The following is a 22,512-nucleotide window of genomic DNA, read 5'->3' as shown; positions in this document are numbered from 1 at the left end:
TACATGGGAAGGTGTGGTAGAAACCTGTTATGGCTTACACACCCAAAGGACATACCAAAGGTAAAATGTAGACATGCAAAATCACAGTAGAGCAAAAATGTTACTCATGTGTGTTGACATTTATTTTGACACAACCGGATGTTTTTTTCTGTTTTATTCAGGCTTGCTTAACTAGTGCATGACGGCTTCATCTCAGCTTCAGCTAAAGAGCAAACCGACATCAGCTGAGTTTGCCTTGTAGCAAAGGAATTTATCATCACGTAAAATTCAAGAATAGCATTTTACAAAGTTACATATTAGCTGTTAAACTAATGAAATAGCTGCCATCTATCGTAACCACAGAAAGAAGGCAGAGGCAAAGGCGAAATAACAAACCCGGCAAACAAAGAGGTCCTTTTTTCAACGACAACATTTTTCCTCCATATTCAATAGTTATGAGTCATGTGGCCGTCGAAAATGTCCACGGTCTAGAGCAGCAGGTAAGCTGTGTCAGTTAAATGTGTCTTGCAGCGTCAGTTGATGAAAAGTGTTATAACAGCAGGAATAAATGTTAGCTCACCGGCTAGCCTAAAACAATGCTAACGAGTTGCTATCGTGCTAGCTAGCGTTGGGTGCACTTCAATTCTACACTCGCATGGCCAAGAGTGGCTGCGGGGCGGGGAACGAACCATAAAACGTGGGAAATGTTATTGGTTCTTCCGCCTTTTCAACTGTTGGATTATAGCTAGCTATGTGTACTACATCAGAGTTGTCCACAAGGATTTAAGAAGGCCGTGGTCTACTGGTAAATGCTTTAGAATGTGGACAAAGACACAAATTACCAATTACGCCCGAGTGGTTCCGTCGGCTTACCCGTGTGAACATATGAAACGCACTCATTAACTATTATCTTCGCTGCGTTTCTCTTGCAGCCTGATACAATAATAAAATGGAGCTATGCAGAGATGGAGCTAGCGGGTCGTGCACACAAACAATGCGGGGTTTGACAGTTTAGTCCGCTGGCTTTCAGATCATACATGCATAGTTTATATTGACTGCGTCCCGCTTAAAAAAAAAAGAAGGTTCATTTCTTCTGCGTCACTAGCAACGTAATGTTAGTCTAGCTGTGTCTGACTGGTTAGACAGTTGGATGGCAATAGAAAAGTACTGTATGTTCTCAATTGATGTTTTGGAAAGGTCTACTTAGCAAAATGTCTACAAGAGCATTGGATGCACAACATTACTGTATATCATTTGTTTCATTTAGGATGCAAAAAAAAGCTGCAGTGCACTGGAAAGGTTTTTATTTATGGAGAATCCAATCCCTGTTATTAGCTAAGTTAACTTAATGTTGCTGCAGTTTAGTAGAAGTAGTGCATCCAACCCCAAGACCGAAATTCAGTTTATGGAAATAAAAGCATAAAAGCCAGAAGATTCCTGAACAGCAGTTTGTTTCTCTGCTCAGACAAAGCTAGACGCACAAGCTGAAGCACGTGTGTAAGCAAAGCTTTTACAGTGGCACTCATAAGTTGATGAACCCATGCTAAAGTTGACTAAAAAGAGGAATTAAAAAAAATCATCTTTTGGAAATTGATCTTAATGCCTTAATAATAATAAAAAGGAAAAATCTAACCTTTAAGGACACCAATTTTCTTTGTGAATGAATAATGTATCGTAAATAAAAAAAAGTTCTTCCTTTAAATACAGGGGGCATAAGTAAGTACACCCCTATGTTAAATTCCCATTGAGGCAGGCAGATTTTTATTTTTAAAGGCCATTTATTTCATGGATCTAGGATACTATGCATCCTGATAAAGTTCCACCATAACTAGAGACTGTCTCAATGCAAATCAAACCAGCTATTAGGCTAACTGAAATCAAACCATGCCAATCTCTAGGTATGGTGAAGGGGATGTGATGATGTGGGGCTATTTTAATTCAAAAGGCTAAAATTTTTTTTTTAAATTCCTCTTTTTAATCAGCCTTAGCCACTGTACATTGCTTATTCTGATGGATATACAAAAAAATACATTGTTTGCTTTAGTTTTAAAGTAGGCAGGAGGTTTTGGTGTCACCTACTGCAAGAAGCAGCATTCTCTAAACTCAAACACTTAGAACAAGCCAAGATAGTTTGTTCTGCTGAAAATTACTAAGTGGTGGTGTTGTTTTTGCTGACTATATGCATCTGTTTCTTCAGCTCGCTGTCCTAGACTTAAGTGCGGCAGACGGACAAGGTGGAGTACCTAACCGTAAGCAGCCTTTAGAACTTCTCATCTTCTTTTGACACAATGTGCATTGACACCCACAAACCTGAACATTTTACCTCAGTCCACACGTAATAAACTATGATAATGAGGCCACAAACAAGTAAGTACTCCTAATGGAATACATTGGGTAGGACAGGAAAGCAACCAAGGGAATATTTTCATTTTTTTTCTTTATTGACAGAAGTACTACAATAAAAAACTAATAAAACTAATCTGTCCACTGTAGCAATTTAGTACAGTTTAACCCTCTAAGACCTACATAGACACACTTTTGTCTTTGTGGAAGGGATAGGGGATCTTTAGGTGGAGATAGAGGGTCAACAGTATATGCCACATAGAAGTGGTGTCCATAATCTGAAAGCTGGGAACCTGATTAATCTGTGATGTTGCTGATGTTTCTAGTAGTACATGTGTAATAAACATTGTCTTCTGGTTAGACACCTATTCAATTTTGAAAGTTTAGAGTGTATAAGGGACTTAGAACATTATAATGGAAGTATATGATGGCCATTCTCATGCTTAAAGGTGCTGTAGGTTGGACTGTGAAGATCCAGGACTTAGCCAAAGAATTTGAACATCGACAACTTTTCAGTCCCTCCCCCCCCTTTCTACTAAAGCCCAAACGGTCTCCTAAGCCCCTCCTAAGTGTTAAAAAATAACACATTAAGACACCAAGACCTTAAGGAAACACCATAGAAAAATCCGTGCTGTGATTTGATATCAAAAACTTGTGACATTAGGAGATTTCTGTGAGAAGCCATACATCTCTGAATGCCATATGTCTCTAGTTTGTGAGTGTAACGTTTCATGAGGCTGTGATTATCCTAGAGGTCACAACAGGTCATTTTATACAGTGAGGTCAAGTTTCAGAAAATGGTCTCACTACAATGGAATGGCTACTATGGGGACTGACATCATCACACATGAATACAATTGGGCTCATTTAATCCACAGGAGTCTCAGCTTTCCAGTCATACCCAATTTATGCAATTGCAATACTGTTAGGGACCCCAGTGTGCAGACATAATTAAATACACTATTTTTAGAATAGACGAAAATAACATATTTATACTGTATGACAAAAACGGCATGCGATTAGCATAAAGTCAGCAAAGAGGAAACTAGTGGGTCCCCACAGAACCCTTTTTCATTCAGGTATCTTGAGGTGAGAGGTCAAGGGAGCCCTTTGAAATGGTCGTGTTTTCCCTTACCAAAATCTAGCCTAACTTCACAGTAGTGGTGTAACGGACCATATTTGATCCTTGGCCCGTAAGGATCAACACTCACGATTCGGAAAGCATGTGAACCGCGGTCAATTGCAAAGTTTAACTGTTATAATAGTTTGAAATACATTTTTACCATTGCTGTTACTTAAAGTAGGCTGATGCATCTCTATGGAGGGTTGCCGTGAAAATATACAGGCAACGCAATTTTCTGTTCACGTGAACGGCGCATGTTAAAATCCCCTTCTAATATGGCACTGGTGCCTAAACGACTGGTATCTACCAGACGGAATAGCAACGCGGATTTCGATCCCTCATTTCGGTGCTCTCTGAGGCTCCGAAACAGACGTTGGAGGCAACAAATGGTGCATTTATTTGAAACTGGTAAACCTCGTGGTGCATTCAAAGTTATTGTGAAATACCCTTATCTGTTTTTGTCGTTTAGCAGCGATTTACTGGTGAAATAAGTTGTTATTGTCATTAGATTTTTAATAACTCATTAAATTCCCCCCCTTTTTTTTGTGCTGGTCCAAAAATTGATCCAATCCGTGAATGAAAACTGTGATCCAAACCGTGAGTTTTGTGATTCGTTGCACCCCTACTTCGGAGCGTTATGGTTGGTACCAATGGATGCCTTAGACCTTCTACTTTCATATGATACCAGTATCTCCACTCTGTAGCTGAAGAACCCAGCCTGCTGACAGTAATATGGGCCGGGTGCTTCTATGCTCCCGCAGGTCTCAGAGGGTTAAATGTTTCATTGACAAGAAAAACTAGGTGATGAGTTTGGAAATATATATTGGATTTCCATGGTTTCTAGCTTCAGATGTGCACCATAAATCAATGAATTTTGGGGGTGCTTCAAAAGATTTTAATAAGTTAAAATCAAGTCCTTAAAGTCTAATAATACATTAAATGATGTTGGACACTGTCTCTCTCTGTCTGCAGGGCGATATATTCCTCCACATTTACGGAACGACGCTTCCAAAAATGGTGTGTAGCATCATCAAGTTAAAGCTGTCCTGTGGAGTTTTCTTGTAAACAAACAAAAACTTTAAGTTATGTTTACATTTAGTGTTACTCACCAAAATACATTGTGTGAATCCTAGAGTGTATTTCCTTCCTCATAAAATAATTGCAAAGCAGATTTTTTTTCTGACTAGCATTGTTTCCGTCCATGTTAGCTAGCAGTCGCCTTCTTCCGTGCCTTTGCTGGTGCATCACTACGTTTCTTTGCACAAATACATTACTGCAGTCAGCTGTTGGTCAGTGGAATAGTGTGAAAACGGTTGGCAGGATGTGAATCGCGTCACCCGCATGCTTGTGTCGAAGTATGCATGCACAATACAAACGAAAAGGGGACCCGCTTGACAAAAAAATCATTGCTGAATAATGATACTAGGGGTCAAAAACTCCACAGAGTACCTTTTTTTTATTAAGTGCATTTGTTAATGATAAAAACCACAACTGAAACACTGTCCTCCTGTCCACCAGGAAATGCCTTTGCTGCTGGTCGACCTGGTGGCTACACCATAGCGCCCGCAGCCAACTGTAAGTTCCTCCATTTTGTTACCATGCACTGATGTTCATTTTGTTCTTATTGCATATTATTCCAGAACATTCCTTAATTTAGCATCACTCGTCAGTATGTTCTCTGGTTTCCTCCTCTCAGTGAAGTGAAGAAAGGAGTATTAAGTAGTCTGTGATCATGATCACTTATGTGTTATGAAGAAGAATTAAAACAATGTCTGTATTCACAGCAGTGATGATATAAGCATATTATTGAAATGTACTATTTAAATATATATATACTAAATTGATCTCATATTGCAAACCTATTTTGATTTCTAATGCGAAATTCATTTATTTTACATAAACATTTTAATAGAAAATAATTGCAGTTTTTAAATAGCTTCCATGTCATGTGACAGTTACTCCACTGGACAAAGGGATTTTAGTGCTTCTTCTATTTTATATGAATATTCATATTAAAATTCAGCATTTATATTTAAAATTATAAATACATTTGAAAAATGTATTCTTTTTAAGAAATGTATATTAGGCCACATTGGCCGTTGTCTTGTTTTAATTATTTTCCTTTTCTCCCTCTGCAGATGGTTGGGACGGGGGGCGCAACAACTTTGTCAATGGCTACCATGACAACCGCATGGCTGGCAACACGTTTAACCGTGGCCCGCCTCGTATGGAGCGGGGCCGAGGTGGCGTCGGAGGAGGTTACCGTGGCAACAGGGGCGGAGCCTTCAACCCCATCAACCCAGCACAGCCAATGGCTTTCGGTGGCTATGAAAATAAAGGTGGGATTTTATTTTGCTTAACCAAACTTCAAAACTTTTTTCTTCCATAGTTTATGATCTGTTCTGCAGATAACATGACCTGTGTTTCTTTTAAAAATCAGATGAAAATCATCATTCGTCATGCAGTTTATCTATGCAGACATACTTTCCGTATCAGTCCAAAGACTGTACTAATAGGATTGGGCATCGAGAACTGATTCCTACTTGGAATCGTTTCAAATAGTACAATTCCAGTAGAATCGTGTCTTTATTGGAATCGTTTAGAGGATTTGGTTTCAAATCCGATCATCGCTTCCCAATTTAATATGCGCAAGTTTTGGTTTCCGTAGCGGCCAGGCGCTTGTTGTGTTGCAGTCTTGGAGCACAGTAAGCAGCGCTCTGGTGTGGCTTTATTTTACATTGAAAAAGCCCGGTAAAACTGCAACCCACCATTGAATCAAAATAAAACGTTCCTCTTCTTTGTGAAAATAGACACGTGACTCGTTTCAACTCCACCCCTCAAAGAATCGGAAGCGATAATCGATAAGAACCAGAATCGAAAGGAAGCATCGGAATTGGAATCAGAATTGTTAAAATCCAAACGATGCCCAACCTTACTACTTAATACATGTGTGAAAGTCTCTTCTAATAGTTTTGTGTTCATTCTCCTGTCAGACGCGGGCGGCTGGAACACTGCTAAAGACGCCTATGGCAGTTTTGGCAACAGCCGAGGGAAATCTGCATTCTTCAATGACAGAGGCAATGCTAACAGAGGGCGGTAAGGAGATGAGACACAGAGACAGACTAAATAACTGCTGTCACAGGACTTCTTTGTTTTTCTTTTTTTATTCTTTGTCACTGTACTACTGAAACAACTTCAGGTTAAGGTGCCATGTTCACTATAAGAGCAAAAAGTTAACCTCTTGTGATGCTTTGTGTGTTTTTTACGCTGTCCTGGTAAAAAATCTTTGCTGTTAGATAAAAAGAAGCGTGTGGCGTGACTTTATATCATAGTTGATCAATGGCTGCTGCCTGCCCCTGGCCTGTTGGCGTGCTAGAAGCAACAAGGACTGCAGTGTGAGGCGAAGTGGCCATTTTGCAAATGCAAAATTCATAGTATGAAGTAAAAAAAACTGTAGTCTAGAGTAGTGTAATTTGGAGAATTGGGAAAACATCGAAGCTGAATCACACATCTTGTATCGTTGTCTCTTTTTTTTTTGTGCTCAGGTTTGACCATGGTGGATTTGGTGGTGGTGGTGGAGGAGGAGGAGGAAACAACCGTTGGGTGGAGGAGTCCAGGGAAGAGGGAGACTGGTCCAAACAAACACCACGTAACGAACGCCTTGAACAGTAAGTCTGTGCCTTTACTTTTACTGCAGGAAATATAGGGGAAACTGTTCACATCTGGTTTATTCTGGAAGCATGCATCATGATTCAACGAATAGATTGTAAAATCAGCATTAGACTTAATTAGACTTATTGTTGGGATTTTATTGGGTCTCATGTCCTAGAATAACCCATATAAATCTGCCAAATAATTAAACAGCAGTGAGTGACATTCATTTAAGATTACAATAATTATATCAAAGAAAGATGTATTTAATAGGGCTCCTCGATTATGGGGAAAAAAATCAAATTACAATTATTTTGGTCAATATTGAAATCACGATTATTTAACACGATTACTCATTGACTTTTGGAAAGATTGGAATTGCATTTATTGAACGTAAAAAGCAGTTAAACAAATCAACAGTAAAAACACCTTGAACTGTGAAATTTCCCTTGATGCCCCTTCAGAACACAATACATAATAAGAGTTGACTTGCAAAATGTTACATGCAAAATAATCGTTTTTCCAGATTACATTGTTTTTGTGATCATTAGGAGCTGAAATCGAAATCCCGATCGAAATTCGATTAATTGCACAGCCCTAGTATTCAAAGACATAGTTTGTTTGTTTGTTTGTTTTTTAACATAAGTGTATTTATTGACAGTCATTGTTAAATTGCGTGTCTTTTCTCCTGCTATGTAGTGAGTTGTTCGCCGCCAGTAACACCGGGATTAACTTTGAGAAATACGATGACATTCCTGTTGAGGCCACTGGACAGAACTGCCCTCACCACATCGAAAGTGTAAGTTAACTGTTAATTCGGGATCCAACAATATTACATTATATATCAATGGCATGATTACTTTCAACTGCTGTTTTGTAAATGTGTTTGACTGTGTGTGTGTACTGTGTAGTTCCAAGATGTGGACATGGGTGAGATTGTCATGGGTAACATTGGTCTGAGTCGCTACACCAGACCGACCCCTGTCCAGAAATATGCCATTCCTATTGTCAAGTCAAAGCGAGACCTCATGGCCTGCGCACAGACAGGTAGAACACAGACACACACACACACACATACAGTACATCATATCTGTAGAGACAAACCCAAGTGATATATTGGTGTTAGAGTCGTAATACTGTGAAAGGATGACTCTGATGGATGAGTTTGGCTTTGTGTCTGTAGGTTCTGGGAAGACTGCAGCGTTCCTGCTGCCGATCCTCAGCCAGATCTACACCGATGGACCAGGAGAAGCTCTTAATGCAGCTAAAGCATCTGGGCAGGTAAGAAAAAATAAGGGCACTTTATTTGCTCAAAGTTCTAAAATGGATTAAAAAGGCATGGCTCAATTGCTAGGGGCATTTAAAACAAAACAAACAGTATTGAACTATGTTTTATAAAAGTATTTTTTTTAGATTAGCTAAATTGTATTTAGTGTATTCACCAGATAAACAACAAAAACACTACATTTAGTTTAGATGAACGCACTTGAAAAGTAATTGGCTAATGGTAGATAAGAGTAGACAAGACCACAGTTACACAAGATGCTACGTAGCTTCCCCTGTGAATGAATCAGGCAAAGATACTTTATCAGGACATCCCTACGTCTAAATAGTAATAGGCCAAAAGTATTTCACAGGAACAAATGGCAATTAAAGAAAAGTCATAAAAAGTTTCTTTTTTGTCTTAGATTTATATTGTGACCTCCCCCAGGTAGGGATCCACTGGCCTAGTAAGTCCTGATAAGTGGTGACCTGTACTGTGAATGTTAGTGCTCACTCATTGTTAGTGTACAGTATTATTGTTAGTGCTCATTTTAGTTAAACATGGTTCCTGTGAATCAAAAAAACACGTTTGAAATGTTGTGATTGTATTACAGGAGAATGGAAAGTACGGGCGTCGTAAGCACTTCCCCATCTCACTGGTATTGGCTCCAACCAGAGAACTGGCACTGCAGATATATGATGAAGCCAGGAAGGTACACACACACACACACACACACACACACACACACAAAAGCATGAAATTCTAAGAAATGGACAAACATTTACCCATGTATTTGTTCTACCTTTTTGTTTTTGTCTGTAGTTTTCCTACCGCTCCAGAGTGCGTCCCTGTGTTGTGTATGGAGGAGCAGACATTGGCCAGCAGATAAGAGATCTGGAAAGAGGCTGCCACCTGCTGGTGGCCACACCTGGAAGACTGGTGGACATGATGGAGCGGGGCAAGATTGGACTAGACTACTGCAAGTAAGTCATGAACAGGAGGAGGCAGCGATGGATAAAATTAGGGTTTTTCTTTCATGGACTGGTTCAATTTAATGATATTACTGGTCTTTTAGAATGAGATGGGTATGATTATAATTGCATTTCACTCTACATCTTCCTCTGTTTCTTCTCCACTTCAGCTACCTGGTCCTGGATGAGGCAGATCGTATGTTGGACATGGGATTTGAACCACAGATAAGGCGCATCGTTGAACAGGACACCATGCCGCACAAAGGCATCCGACAAACCATGATGTTCAGCGCAACCTTTCCTAAAGAGATCCAGGTACAATTGCAATACTCCCAAAAAAAGAAATCTGGCGTGTGCTTTCCCCTTAAATATGCTTTTGATAGGCCATTGTTTTGCACTATTGTAGTATTTTTGTTGTTGCTGTAGCCAGACTATAAGGGTCACTTGCAAGAGTGAAGTCTTCGCTGCATTCACATAGCCTCAGGTGCTCCGGCGAAAACGCCAGTCCTCTCATTTATTTGTATGGGGGTGGTGGGTTTAGGCTGCAGAGGTGGGGCCGCAGGGGGGTGCCGGGAAAAAAAACCGGCAAAAAATCTAAACGGATTCAATTTTTGGAGTAACGCCACTCGACGTCACGCTGTGGTGGCCAATCATGTAACCTCATCGTAAAAAGAATCTGACGGAAAACAATTGTTGTTGTTGTAATTATAAAGTCTACTTGTGCTACATTGGGGGGTTAAAGTGCACAACAGGATGCGCCGTGTCGCCAGAGCCCTGAGGCTATGTGCGTGCGTCCTTACTGAAAGAAGAGCTAAGCAGGGGTTATAAGTATTAATGTCAGTAAAAGGCACCTGAATTGAAAATAGTAAAATTACAATTTTGTTTGCCTAGCCAGTGCTAAAAATCTATTCATACACATTTTCTGCTCCATTTCCAGATCCTGGCCAGGGATTTCCTGGAGGACTACATTTTCCTGGCAGTGGGCAGAGTGGGTTCCACCTCAGAGAACATCACTCAGAAGGTTGTGTGGGTGGAGGAGAGCGATAAGCGGTCTTTCCTCCTGGACCTGCTCAGTGCTACAGGTGAGACAGTCACATAACAATAACAGCTTTTTAAGATTACCTTCAGATGTGTCCCAACACTGCAGGCTATGACACATTAACTTCAACCTGAATAGATTTTTCTACATCGGTTTAGAGCTACTGCTGCTATACATACACACAATGTGGTGTTTTATTTCCCCAATCCTTTTGCCATTATCATATTGTCGTCTTCCCATCTCAGCCAATACATTCTTGTGTCTCATGTTAAGCACAGTGTTTTTTCACTTTGTTTAATAATGTTCAGAACTTTCACAAAATTAAATTTGGTACTTAGTGAAAAAAAAGTCTAAAATTGATATTCCAGGTAAAGGGTTTAGAAAATCTGCTTTTTGCTTTCTGAAACATGCTCAGAACCCAGATAAAGTCTGTCTGCATTTTCCTTGAGCAGAAAACCTCAAGCAGGTTTCATCAAACTACACATTATTTTCTCAGTAAGGCAATAGTCAGGATGTTGCATAAAAAGAAATGTCATTTCCACTCCGTAACTTTCAACTAAGGTTGGGTACCGAAACTCGGTGCCAATAGGGCACCGGTTCCGACGTAAACGGTAGTTACGAGACCGAATAAGAACGAAAATTTCGGTGCCAAATTTTGGTGCCTGAAGCATCGCTGCATGGGATGCTACGTTACTGTTAGCTAGTAGCTGGATTAAACACAATGGTTAAAATGCTGACAGCTTACGTTAAGCGGTGTAAAGTGTGACTGTATTTCCCTGTAGAGGAACACCGGGATGTAACAGTCTGACTGCAGCTGCTGTTGTCGGAAAACAACATAGACGGTGCGTTTACTTGAAACTTGCCAGCCTTGTGGTGCATTCAAAGTTATTGTAAAATACCCTTGTTTTTGTCGTTTACCAGCAATTTACTGGTAAAATAAGTCATTGTTATAAGTTATTGTCATTACATTATTAATCAATCATTTAATTTTGACGATATGGCCTTAGCAATAAACAAGCCGTTCTTCAATGTCGCCAACTGTCGTTTTGTGCTCCTTTTTTTTTAATATATTATATACATTATAAATATATATATTTCGGTTCAGGCACCAGCACCGTTTTAAAAGTAGCACCGGTATCGGATAAAACCCAAACGATACCCAACCCTACTTTCAACAACTATTTAATATTCCTTCCATTTACAGTAGAAATCCATTTAAATTTACACTTTTTGTTTTTGGGAAAATAAGCCATTTTCTGCTGTTAGTAAAACAAATTTTGTGAACTGAGGCAAACTTTGGGTACATCAGGAACACCAAGCATACAGAGTTGGTTTAATACTGCTGATTGAGTGCAGTTGACATGTTGGTGGTTTGATGTGGTTTTATCCAAAGTCATCCCCAGCGAGGTACAGGACAATACTGGAGACAACATAGAGAAACCTGGTAAGATCCTCAATGGGGACATTTGTATACGTCATTTCATATATTTTAAATAATTTTGCTTGCCCTTTGATGTTCTTCTCTGTGGACGGAGACTCCTTTTGTTTATTCAGTAATTTTTGGTTCTGTGTACCATTTCATCGGTCCGGTTTGCTAAGCTTATATCAAACATGCCTGTTGTATTTTCTTTTCTTAGTTTTTCAGTTTTTTTTTTTTGTGGCATCTTTTATGTACATTATGTTGCTGTGGTGTCTTAATGTCAGACCGAAAGCCTTGATGGAGAGAGTCTGGTTATGTTGTCGTCTCAACAGCTAACGGGTGGATACAAATGTGGGCCAATGTCCTCCACTTCATAATCAGCTAGTAATGTTCATGGAGCATTGAGGAAGAACTATGACCAAACTCTTTCCATCAGTGGCTCTAGTCACAGTGCCTGCACAACATCACAGTGCTGCTGATACTGTTAGCTATTGTTTTTTTGTAATTATTTTTATTTTTTCCCCCCCACACTGCACTCCTTGTTGCCTGTTGCACTATTCTGTTCATAGAAAATGTACTGTGATGTGAAAAAATTTAAAGAAATTAAGGTGCATATTATTAGGATTCATGTATCATACCAGGGACATAAACAGCCGTACCAGTAGACGTATAACCTGCCAGTAGTGATTCAATTATACACTGAAGGATTTGCATCTCTAGATTGTCAGTGTGATGCAATATATTTTGTATCTACAGCTCTTTTTTTTTTTCTTCTTATTTTTGAAAATGGCAAATGAAGGAATAAGATACAGGAAGATGGTGAATTTCCACTCAAGTGTTACATTTTGACTAAATGGATTTTTTTTTTGCCAGCTGTAGGAATCCAGATGTTGTTTTCCCTGGCAATTACACAAGCTTAAGCTTCCTGAAAAAGATTGTGACTTTGTCACATCAAATTGTATCAAAATGTCACAAAGCTACTTGCAAGCTGACATCAATGTTTTGTTGAGTATACAATTTGATTGGTTGTTCTTTCATTAAGTGAAATGGGAAGTCTGAAACTTATTTTTTTGCCATGTCATCAGCAATCCCTAAGAATTGGAAGGTCATCTGATGTGTTTATCAAGAAACCTCATCAACAAAAGACCAGTGTGAAGTTTCATATGCGTTCACTTTTACATAGATTCTAATCTTCACTCAAAGATTATTCCTCATGATTTTTGGTGACCCCCCCCACCCCCCCAACCTTTCTTCTGCAGTATTACAAAATCTGTGGTTTTGGAAACAGAAAAACCCTGCTGCTGCACAGGCTTTCTGTGTTATATTTAGCGACCACCCTGATTATACACTCACCTTAATGAATAACCTCAGGTGTCTCTTCTGTCGGTTCATCAGGTAAAGACTCGTTGACTCTGGTTTTTGTGGAGACCAAGAAAGGCGCGGACGCCTTGGAGGACTTCCTGTATCGGGAGGGCTACGCCTGCACCAGTATCCATGGCGACCGCTCCCAGAGAGACCGAGAGGAAGCCCTGAGCCAGTTCAGATCAGGAAAATGCCCCATTCTGGTGGCCACAGCGGTCAGTAAAAATAAAAAAAACTTGTATTGGTTACAGCCCAAGTGAATAGTATCACTGTATGTAAACGTGTGTCACAGTGTGAGTGACCTTTTTTTCTCTCTTTTGTACATACTCAGGTAGCAGCTCGGGGTCTGGACATCTCCAACGTGAAACATGTTATTAACTTTGACCTGCCCAGCGACATAGAGGAGTACGTCCACCGTATAGGACGTACAGGACGTGTCGGAAACCTGGGTAAGACTACAACTAACGTTAGTCAATGGTATTAAGCCATGTTACATCATCTAAAATGGGGATAGACTCAAAGCTATTTTTACTTGTGATTTACTGCTAATATTAATTTCTACTTTGTGACCTGCAGGGCTTGCCACATCATTCTTTAATGATAAAAATGGGAACATAACTAAGGACCTGCTGGACATTCTGGTAGAGGCCAAACAAGAAGTCCCCTCATGGCTTGAGAGCCTGGCCTATGAGCACCAGCATAAGAGCAGCAACAGAGGACGCTCTAAGAGGTATACATACACACTATCTCCTCTTAAATGGTAAATGTCTGCGTTTTACTATGCATGTTAATGCCATTTATGGAGTCTTCGCTTTCAACATCACATCTTGGTACAGCTTCCTACCAAACAAATGCAAGAGAAAGCTGGCTAGGATAGCCAGGCAAGCCGTTAAGATCATAGGCCTTCCACTAAAACAGCCATCTGATCTTTTATATACAAGCAGTGGAAAGAAAATCCAATTTCATCATCCAGGATGCCTCCCACCCCCTCCACCATGGCTTTGAGCTATTACCATCAGGAAGAAGGTTCAGAGTGCCTCTGGCTAAAAAGTCCTTATACAACAAATCTTTCATACCCAATGCAATACATATACAAAACTCATGCCACTGACACATCACACACACACTGCCTTCAATCAAAATAAAATTTTCTAACATGGCAACATACTAGACGGTAAAGCTTTTTGAATCTTGAATTTAAGGGTCTAAGCCCATCAATGATGTTGTCCAAATGTTGTGAAGTTCACTTTGTATTTTATTTAAACAATGGATTTGATTATGCCACCAGGTTCGCTGGTGGTTTTGGAGCGCGTGATTATCGCCAGACGGCTGCCGGAGGCACCGCTGGAGGGTTTGGAGGACGTGGAGGTCGCAACCAGGCAGGACACGGAGGAACCCGCGGGTTTGGAGGAGGTGAGGATCTTGTAGATATAACTACTAGTGTGTTATAATGAACTGTAGTCTCGTATTGCCAGAGGGTCTGGCTATTCCACACAGCATTCTGGGATGGGAGAAAAACGTGCTCTGGTTTATTGGTATATCTTTAAACCAATCACAATCATCTTGGGCCGGACGGAGCCACGGCGCCGCTGCAAAATAGCCTCGGGAAGGAACTTGTTTTGGTGGAACGTGTACGTTCAAAAGTTGTTTTAGTTGTGCAACAGAAAACTCAGATTGGACAGATAGTCTAGCTAGCTGTCTGGATTTACCCTGCAGAGATCTGAGGAGCAGTGAACCACAGTCCTCATTAATCGACCTGAGTTTAAAATTACAACACAAACAAAGCAGGAGATAACTGACATCCAGCCGAAAAGAGGGACTTCCGGCGGAATTTCTGGTGTCACTGGAGCAATCCCGGAAGTGGAATGTCGTGGATATAGACTAAATGAACTGCAACCTGACTTGGAAGTTTCTTGTTACTTTTGGCTAATTGGGAACCCTTTTACTTTGTTAACGTTGCATTTTCTGCTCTGTTTTCTCCCTTTCAGGTGGTTTTGGTAACTTCTACACCAGCGACGGCTACGGAGGGAACTACTCACACTCTCAAGTAGACTGGTGGGGCAACTAGGTTCCTCCTTTCCCCCTTTACTCATCCCTCTTTCTTCTTCTCACAGATTCCTCCTTCCCCACACTTGTCTGGACCTTATCCATCTCCTTCCCTTCATTAACCCAAAGAACCCACGTGCATGTTATTAAACTATTTATACTCATTTATATAGCCCTCCTTCCATCCCTATGCACTCAGATATTTTAATTCTTTTCAGTTACCTGTCCTTTCCATCTCCACCTTTGTCTTTAATGTCCCCCATCTTTTCTTCTTTCTTAATTTTTGTTAAATCTCACCTCTTACAATAGGCCACAGTATAAAGGGATTTCTTCAATTTCAGTTGGTGTAAAATAGTAGTTTACACTAGCTAGCTACCAGCTAGCACCATCCTTGAGTTTCAGTAAAGACATTTTGAACTATTTTCCCTCTGTGGCAAGTGCTTGGAGAAAAAATAACCAATTGAATTAAAGTTCTAGGTGTTTTTTGTTTTTTTTAACCCCCCTAAGATTAGATGGACATTTAAGATTTACAGTGAGTTAGTTCTACAAAACACCTGTAGAAGACCTGGGGGGGAAATCCAGTTTTTTTTCACTTGAGTTTTGGCTTCATTTAGTTTTTGTCTGCATTCACCCAAAGCCAGCCAGGCGTCCCGTGTACCTTCACATGTCATCTTTGTATGTAACGCATGGCCGTGTTGTAAATCATCGGCCAAAAACTTTTCTAAAATATAGCGCAGAGATTGGCAAGATGTTGAATCTGAGCAAAATGTCTGCATATAAATTCAAAAATAGGAACTGGCTGAATTCTCTCTTATTTACACGATAGATACTTAAAAGCGGCCACAGAAACAGAACATTTTAGTTTTGTTTTTCTTTTCACTTTTTTAAAACATATTGAAGTCTTGATTTAAAGAGATCTGAGAAAGATGTCTAACAGAGACTGAAGGGACAAGGCTGGACGAACCGAAACACCCAGCCAATGGGACGCCAGACGTTGTCGCCCATTAGCAATGATGCTAGCAAACAGTCTTAGGACTGCAAACAGCATTTTTCTTTGTTTGAAACAAAACACAATAGAGGATCATTTGTTTCTGTACTGTGCCTTTAAGAATTTGAACTTTGTCTCTTATTTCCGTTGTTTTAATTGCCATAATACGTACATACGTGGCTACAAGTATTGGCCAACTGTGACAAAAAAAAGTGTATTTAATGTCATGTATGGGTTTAAACGTGTTTTTCTTTATTTATATTTGGAAGGAAACAAACTAGGCTTGAACTAAATCAAACCTTGGCAAAAAAAAATAAAAACTAATCAAAAACTGCGATGAGAAAACTCAAAGCAAGTCCTTATCTGTTTATTGGAGTTTAAATTCGTCAGAAGGTCTCTGATGAGCTGATTCCCAAAAGCATAATACCACTGCAACCATATTTATAGATTATTTTGATATACCCTCACCCTGCGTGACTTTAAATAAGGTAAAAAAAAAATTAAAAAAAAAGACATTACGTTTGTCTTATTCAAAAGAGAAGCTTTACTAGCCAGTGAGCAGACAGTGGTTTTATGCTTTTGGCAAACCAAGTCCTACTAATTGACCTATATGTCACATATATCTACAGCTCTAGTTTGAGTGAGTTTGAGTTTCTCAAAGGCATCTTGTCACTAATTGTTGGGTCACGTTACGTCAGTTACAGAGCCACTGAGAGAGAGTTTGGCCTTGGCGGGCAGCAGCAGTCATTTTATGTTAATTCTCTTACCATTCAAACATGTAGTTGACATGTGGCAGAAGTCTTTGGTATCTCCCGGTGAGCATCGCATAAATGTTTCCAAGCATAGCAATTATTTCAAGGTCAGTGCTCCCGCATAACATCAGCCAAAATAAGATCTTTTCACAGTACGACAATTATCTATGCTATGAACTAGGAAAGGATATTGTGACCATATCCAGCAGCGATGTGAGCAATGCTACAACATTTTTACAGTGTAGACCTTAAAACCACTACATGGCTGCTGCTGAAAACAACAGTTAACCAAATGTTATCGGTGGCTGTTCAGCTGACTCTTAGTGCCACCATGCTTTGGGAAACAGGCTCCGCTTCCACCACAAACATTGAAACCCTTGTTTGCCAAAAGCTTCTTTCAGGGGGATACACAACTTAAAGGCTTAAGAGTTCAAAAATTTCTCGCTCACTCTATCCTGGAGAGTTGCATGAAGAGTCTTCTCTAAAATAAATCATTCCAGTTTCGTTAGGTTAAGATCTGTTGGGGTCGGGGACAAAAGTAAAAACTTGGATAATCTAGCCTAACCCATTTCACAGCAGGGACAGCACAATTCCAGCCGTGTACATAGGACAGGCATTGCTTACTTGGATCATGTGTTGGAGGTTTGAGATTTTCCCCAAACTGTGACGCCATCTTCTTTATTCAGATTTGAGCACTTCTCTCTTACACACCAAATATACCTAGGTAGCTTGTGCTTAAGATTTGCATACACTCCCGTTCTTACAATTCATTCAACACATACAAGCCTATTATGTTCTATCGCTCTATGCTACTTCTGTCTGTATGTCAGGCTGGTGTGTGCTGCACTTTGGCTAGCACTGCTACGAATGTTAAAAAGACAGCTAGCACATAGCACAGTAAGATACAGGGCCGATAAAGTGTGCTAGTGGAAAAGTGGCACAACAGAACTGAAAATCTTTGGCTACAACATGTAAGAAGATCACATGATTTATTAATTTTTTTTGGTGATGTAATCAATGCCTGATCCCTCGTTAGCCCTGCTGTGAAACCAGACATCCATGTTTCATCCCTGATTGAACTTCTAAAAGGAACTCCACTGTACATTTGGACGGTTCAGTGGTAAAAGTCCAATCCCCCCACTGTGTTAATTAGCAGCAGAATAAGATGAAAAATCCTCTGTTGCTACCTGGTGGGAAAATTAATTTATATCAGGGTCTTAACAGTTTTTGTTTACATGAACATCTTTAGTGAAGTTAAATATAGATTAAATGTAAATAGTACAACTCTTCTTCACACAAAAGAGAAGAATCTCCACTGAAAAAGAATGTGAACTACAAGTGAAAAAACAAGTGTAGAAAATCACGTTTGATCACTCGACGTCGGACCAGGCAGTGTCTGGTAAGCCTAGCTTAGTGGGCAATTTGAACATGGTCGGCAGATTTATTCTTTAGCGATATCATTTACAGAAAAATACGCGTTTACACATGCCAAAACCTATAACGGGAATTGATTTACAAATCAATGCTCATAAGGCAGATTCCCTCAAATTGCCCACTGGCTTTGACAAATGACAAGGCGGGACCAAGGCAATAAAACATATGCAAGTGTTGTTGTTTTTTGGTCAAGGAGTTAAAAATGCCCAGCAAATAGATACAATTCTACAGCAGGCTTTAGTTATGTTAGAACTCAGATTTTTCCCGTCATCTATGATTTTTAGACCACTTTTTTTAATCAGAGGTCGTGTTTGTGTCGGATCAATTTCCCTTGAGTACAGTTAGTAGGGGAGTTTCGGGAAACTAGTTGGCTTTGACATCATTTTTTGAAGAGTTTCAGGCTGAGTAATGCTGGAGGACTCAGGATTCAAGCAGACAGTGCTATACTATATCTCACTAAACCCGTTTCACCTTCTAGTGGTTAAAATGAGGGGCCGGTTTAAAGAGCGGGCTACATACAAGGACAGTTGATATAGGATGCAATGTTGGAAAAAAAAATGAAACTCCACAATGTCCAACTGCTCCCCATGACCACTTCAAAACAAACCAAAAACAGAAAATGAGTAATTAAGTTTGCATTATCTTTCAGCTGTGTCAGATTAACTGTCTTTGTAGCACAGAGCGTTGTCTTGTCGCCATTGTTCAACTTGCAGTCAAATTCAGGCTAAATTACTATAAACACCAGTTAAAACAGCGATTTTAATTGTTGACCAGAACTGTGTTTGAGGTGTCCCAATAGATGATTTTAGCACCATTTTCTGAGGCCGTGATATTAAAATACCACATTTTAATTTCTCCGGCAGCAATGGTGGATAGCCTCCATCTTAGAGAGAGCTGTTGCTTCTCAGTATGAAGGAATAACCAGCAGGAAGATAAAATTCAGTAACAGGACAATAAGTTAAGTTGAAGATAACATTGCAAATGACAATCAATTATGAAGGATTTGCTTAGGTCAAAACACACTTTACACAGCAACACAACTCTTGTTAATAGTCTTGGGGACACCTTTACATGTAGAAGTTTTCTAAAACAGCTGTCTTGTTGGCAGTTGTTTCATAACTGTACAATTTTAAACAATGAGGAGACAGATCTGCACAGGCAGACGACTGAAGCTTGTTACCTTCCAGTTGAATATACACTCGGATTTTGTTACAGTCCAACTTTTTAAATATAGCACAGTTTTAATGTCTGACTGAATTGTCAACTGACAGTCCTATTCCCTGTGTGAGAGGATATGGCTGTTGCCAACCAGAAACTTGTGCAGTCTCTTGTGTTTTAGTAATAATGCAAAGTATGCTTAAATGCTGTTCTTGCTGCCTAAATTCAAAGGTATATGTTTTTCAGAAGGACATAGAGTGAGAGGCAAAGCCACTAGAATGAATCTGGTGCAGTGTGTAGACATTGCTGTGCCTTCTAACAGCCACTAGGGGGCAGATAGGATAACTGTGAATAAAGGAAGGAACACCTGCGCATTTCACATGCTGTGATTTAAAAATGCTTGGAATTGCTGATATAATACAAGATATGAGCTAATTGTTGACTGCTGATAGTGCAGATAGGAATGTGAGTTTTACAGCAGGGAGTCATGGAAGGTAAACTTTCAGTTTATCTTTTCATCTTGTTTGTAGAGCAATCTTGTCCAGTAGTGTTGTTCAGAATACGCACATATATATGCAATTTACTTAGGTGTTTTTCTAGGGCAGACAGATCCTATCTGTCAGCTGTAATTACCATTGAACTGTGTTGGAGCAACAAATTACTACCACTGTGCCCCAACCCCAACCCCCCCATCCCACCCTGTCAAAATGCCCCCTGGGCACTGAACTTCTGCAGTAAGTGCAATAGAGCTCAACTACTTGTGGTTTGCTTTCCCTTTGCTGTCACTGAAATTCTCTGCTTGAGTTGTGTTAGGGCCATTTTCTGTCTGTGCACCGTTTAGGGCGAGGGCAGAAACTGGCACAAGTGAAATCAGCCCAAAGTCTGACGTGTGCACGGTGCCTTGAGGTGACTGAATCACTGATTCATTTAAGACTGAAATGTGTTGGTTAGGGCTGGGTATTTTTTTTCAATACAGATGAAAAATCAAAACCTTTTCATAAACGATTTCTTTAATAGTAGAAATATAGAAATGAATGCATGCAATAGGAGTGGGTATGCATGTGGCGTCACTATACACCCCCCCCCCCCCGTGTCAACGTTTAAGAGCTGTTGTGCAATTGATGGCATAAACGGATTCAGAAACCATTCATTCAGAAGTTAGCATGCTTTGTTAGCATTTAGCTGTACCTACAGATAGCCTCACAGAGCAGATAGCATGGCTTTGGTGTCTCTCGCTGTTAGTATTCAAGTTAATTGTTTGCCATAGCGGGTCGGTTTTTACCACTCAGTAGTGTGGGAATCATGTAAATGAATCCAAACCCTTTATAGTAAGTGAGCTTAAATGTAACATTTGTTTTGATTCCCAGCTTTTCTAATCAAAGTAGACTATGCTCCATTTAAATCCTCTGAAAGAAAAGTTCTCATTTAGAAATCCAGCACTTTAGTTTTTTGTTTTTGAATATTTTAAAGACCTCTTTGATGCCTTACATTTAAGGGTGATACCCAGCCCTAATGGAGAAGATATTGAAGTTTGTTACACTGTACATAGCATTACCATGGCAACAGACGCACTGACACTGACGGTGTCACCATGGCAAATGATGTTGCGTCACTAAGGTAACTAACTTCCCAGCAGGAGTGCTTTGATTGTCCGTGAACAATTTATGGTGCTATGCTCCCATTGCTGCGGCCTGCAGGCCCCTCTGTTGTAGAAATCCCATTGAGTTTTACAGAAAATACTTCAGTTACTTAGTTTAGTTTTCAACTAAAGTCTTCTGTAGTACATGTCCTTCAAAACCTCAGAGGTACGAAGGAGTGAGTGAGAGTGTTTGAAGTGTAGCACAGCCAGGTGTCAAAAAGAAGAGGTTTCTCCATGGTTTAGTGAGCGCGTGCGTGCGTGCGTGCGTGCGTGTGTGTGTGTGTGTGTGTGTGTGTGTGTTGTATAGAAAGGTTCTTCCAGATATGAAACAGGTTTTTTTTGGGACCAGGTGGAGTTGTAGTGAACAGCAACCGTAGGAATCGGCTGTTTGCACACAGAGTTCTCGAGTCTACTTTCGCTGCTAGTTTGTGTAATTTATCAAGCATTTTTGAGAAATATTTATTTTTATAAGCCTAATACAAAAGTTGATATTTTACAAAGTGACTTGACCAAAAGACAGTAAACAAAAACACTGGCACTTGAATGTTGAATGTCATTGGTATGAGTGAAAATTTCTATTTTTCTGGGGTAGTGTGAGCTTTTTAATGTTAAAGATACGTGTAGGGATTTCTTTAAATATGTCACCGTAACAACTTGTGATTTTGTGCAAAATGTCACTGGTGCCAAAACTGATTCAAATCATCTCTCAGAAATCCCAATACACCAATTCTCTGTCTAAGGCCAATACAAAGCAACCCATGCTGCTTGCACATCTTTTCGTGTTTAACCAGACTATTTTTGCAGTGCGTTGTGCAGTTGTGCGTCTTCACTTGCACTTTACATTTTCTGAAAGTTTAAACTGGCTTTTGTCTAAGCAAAATTGGACCTTAAATACCTCTCTGAAAGACGGGAGTTATCTTACGAGGTGGCAGTCCCTTGTTCTTATTAGAAGAAATAGTTTGTTTAAAACACTAATTTGTACTCCCCACTTGCCATAACAGGGCTCTTCCATTTTTGGTCAAATAGAATAATGTGTAAAGATGTGCACGTGGAGTCACACGAGGCCACAGAGTGACGCACTTGACAGTTTTATTACAGTTAATGCGACTGTGACATATTAAAAGAAACATCCTACATAGGTTACCTTTAAAGTCACATTGGACTCAGTATCAGATCCATAAACCCGTTTGTGTGACAGGTTCCATTGCCAATACTGATAATCAACCATAAACAGCCATTTTAATTGGCAAACAAAATTTGAGACAATACCACCATATATGCCAAGGTTTGGATTAAAAAAAAATAATTAACAGATGTTACAATCAAAGACCATTTTGTAGAAA

At 39.8% G+C, this 22,512-nt stretch overlaps 1 protein-coding gene across 2 annotated transcripts; it reads left to right on the top strand.

Moving 5' to 3' along the window:
* Positions 1 to 167: 167 nt before the first annotated feature.
* Positions 168 to 22,512, top strand: LOC144512677 (putative ATP-dependent RNA helicase an3). 2 transcript variants are annotated; one of them, XM_078243519.1, is made up of 19 exons: positions 168 to 479; positions 2,177 to 2,228; positions 4,418 to 4,462; positions 4,964 to 5,020; positions 5,584 to 5,784; positions 6,439 to 6,541; positions 6,991 to 7,113; positions 7,796 to 7,895; positions 8,008 to 8,143; positions 8,280 to 8,377; positions 8,974 to 9,072; positions 9,183 to 9,343; positions 9,502 to 9,646; positions 10,269 to 10,413; positions 13,186 to 13,367; positions 13,484 to 13,601; positions 13,729 to 13,882; positions 14,441 to 14,565; positions 15,141 to 22,512. In XM_078243519.1, the coding sequence occupies exons 1-19, from the start codon at positions 435 to 437 to the stop codon at positions 15,218 to 15,220; spliced, it is 2,169 nt and encodes a 722-aa protein (XP_078099645.1). In that variant the 5' UTR covers positions 168 to 434; the 3' UTR covers positions 15,221 to 22,512. The 2 variants fall into 2 exon arrangements, with proteins under 2 accessions (XP_078099645.1, XP_078099647.1); XM_078243521.1 differs by lacking the exon at positions 4,418 to 4,462.

This window comes from Sander vitreus, chromosome 24, assembly GCF_031162955.1.
Source record: "Sander vitreus isolate 19-12246 chromosome 24, sanVit1, whole genome shotgun sequence".
NCBI classification, from domain to species: domain Eukaryota; kingdom Metazoa; phylum Chordata; class Actinopteri; order Perciformes; family Percidae; genus Sander; species Sander vitreus.
The sequence above is the reverse complement of the archived record's forward strand: the minus strand, read 5'-3'. Positions and strand labels throughout refer to the sequence as shown.

What these genes read in the sequence shown, in the direction of transcription:
- LOC144512677 (XM_078243519.1), top strand. Translation starts at nt 435, where the DNA reads ATGAGTCATGTGGCCGTCGAAAATGTCCACGGTCTAGAGCAGCAG. An exon ending in CATGGCCTGCGCACAGACAG is followed by an intron (nt 8,144 to 8,279) that starts GTAGAACACAGA and finishes TTGTGTCTGTAG; the next exon opens with GTTCTGGGAAGACTGCAGCG. An exon ending in ATTGGACTAGACTACTGCAA is followed by an intron (nt 9,344 to 9,501) that starts GTAAGTCATGAA and finishes TCTCCACTTCAG; the next exon opens with CTACCTGGTCCTGGATGAGG.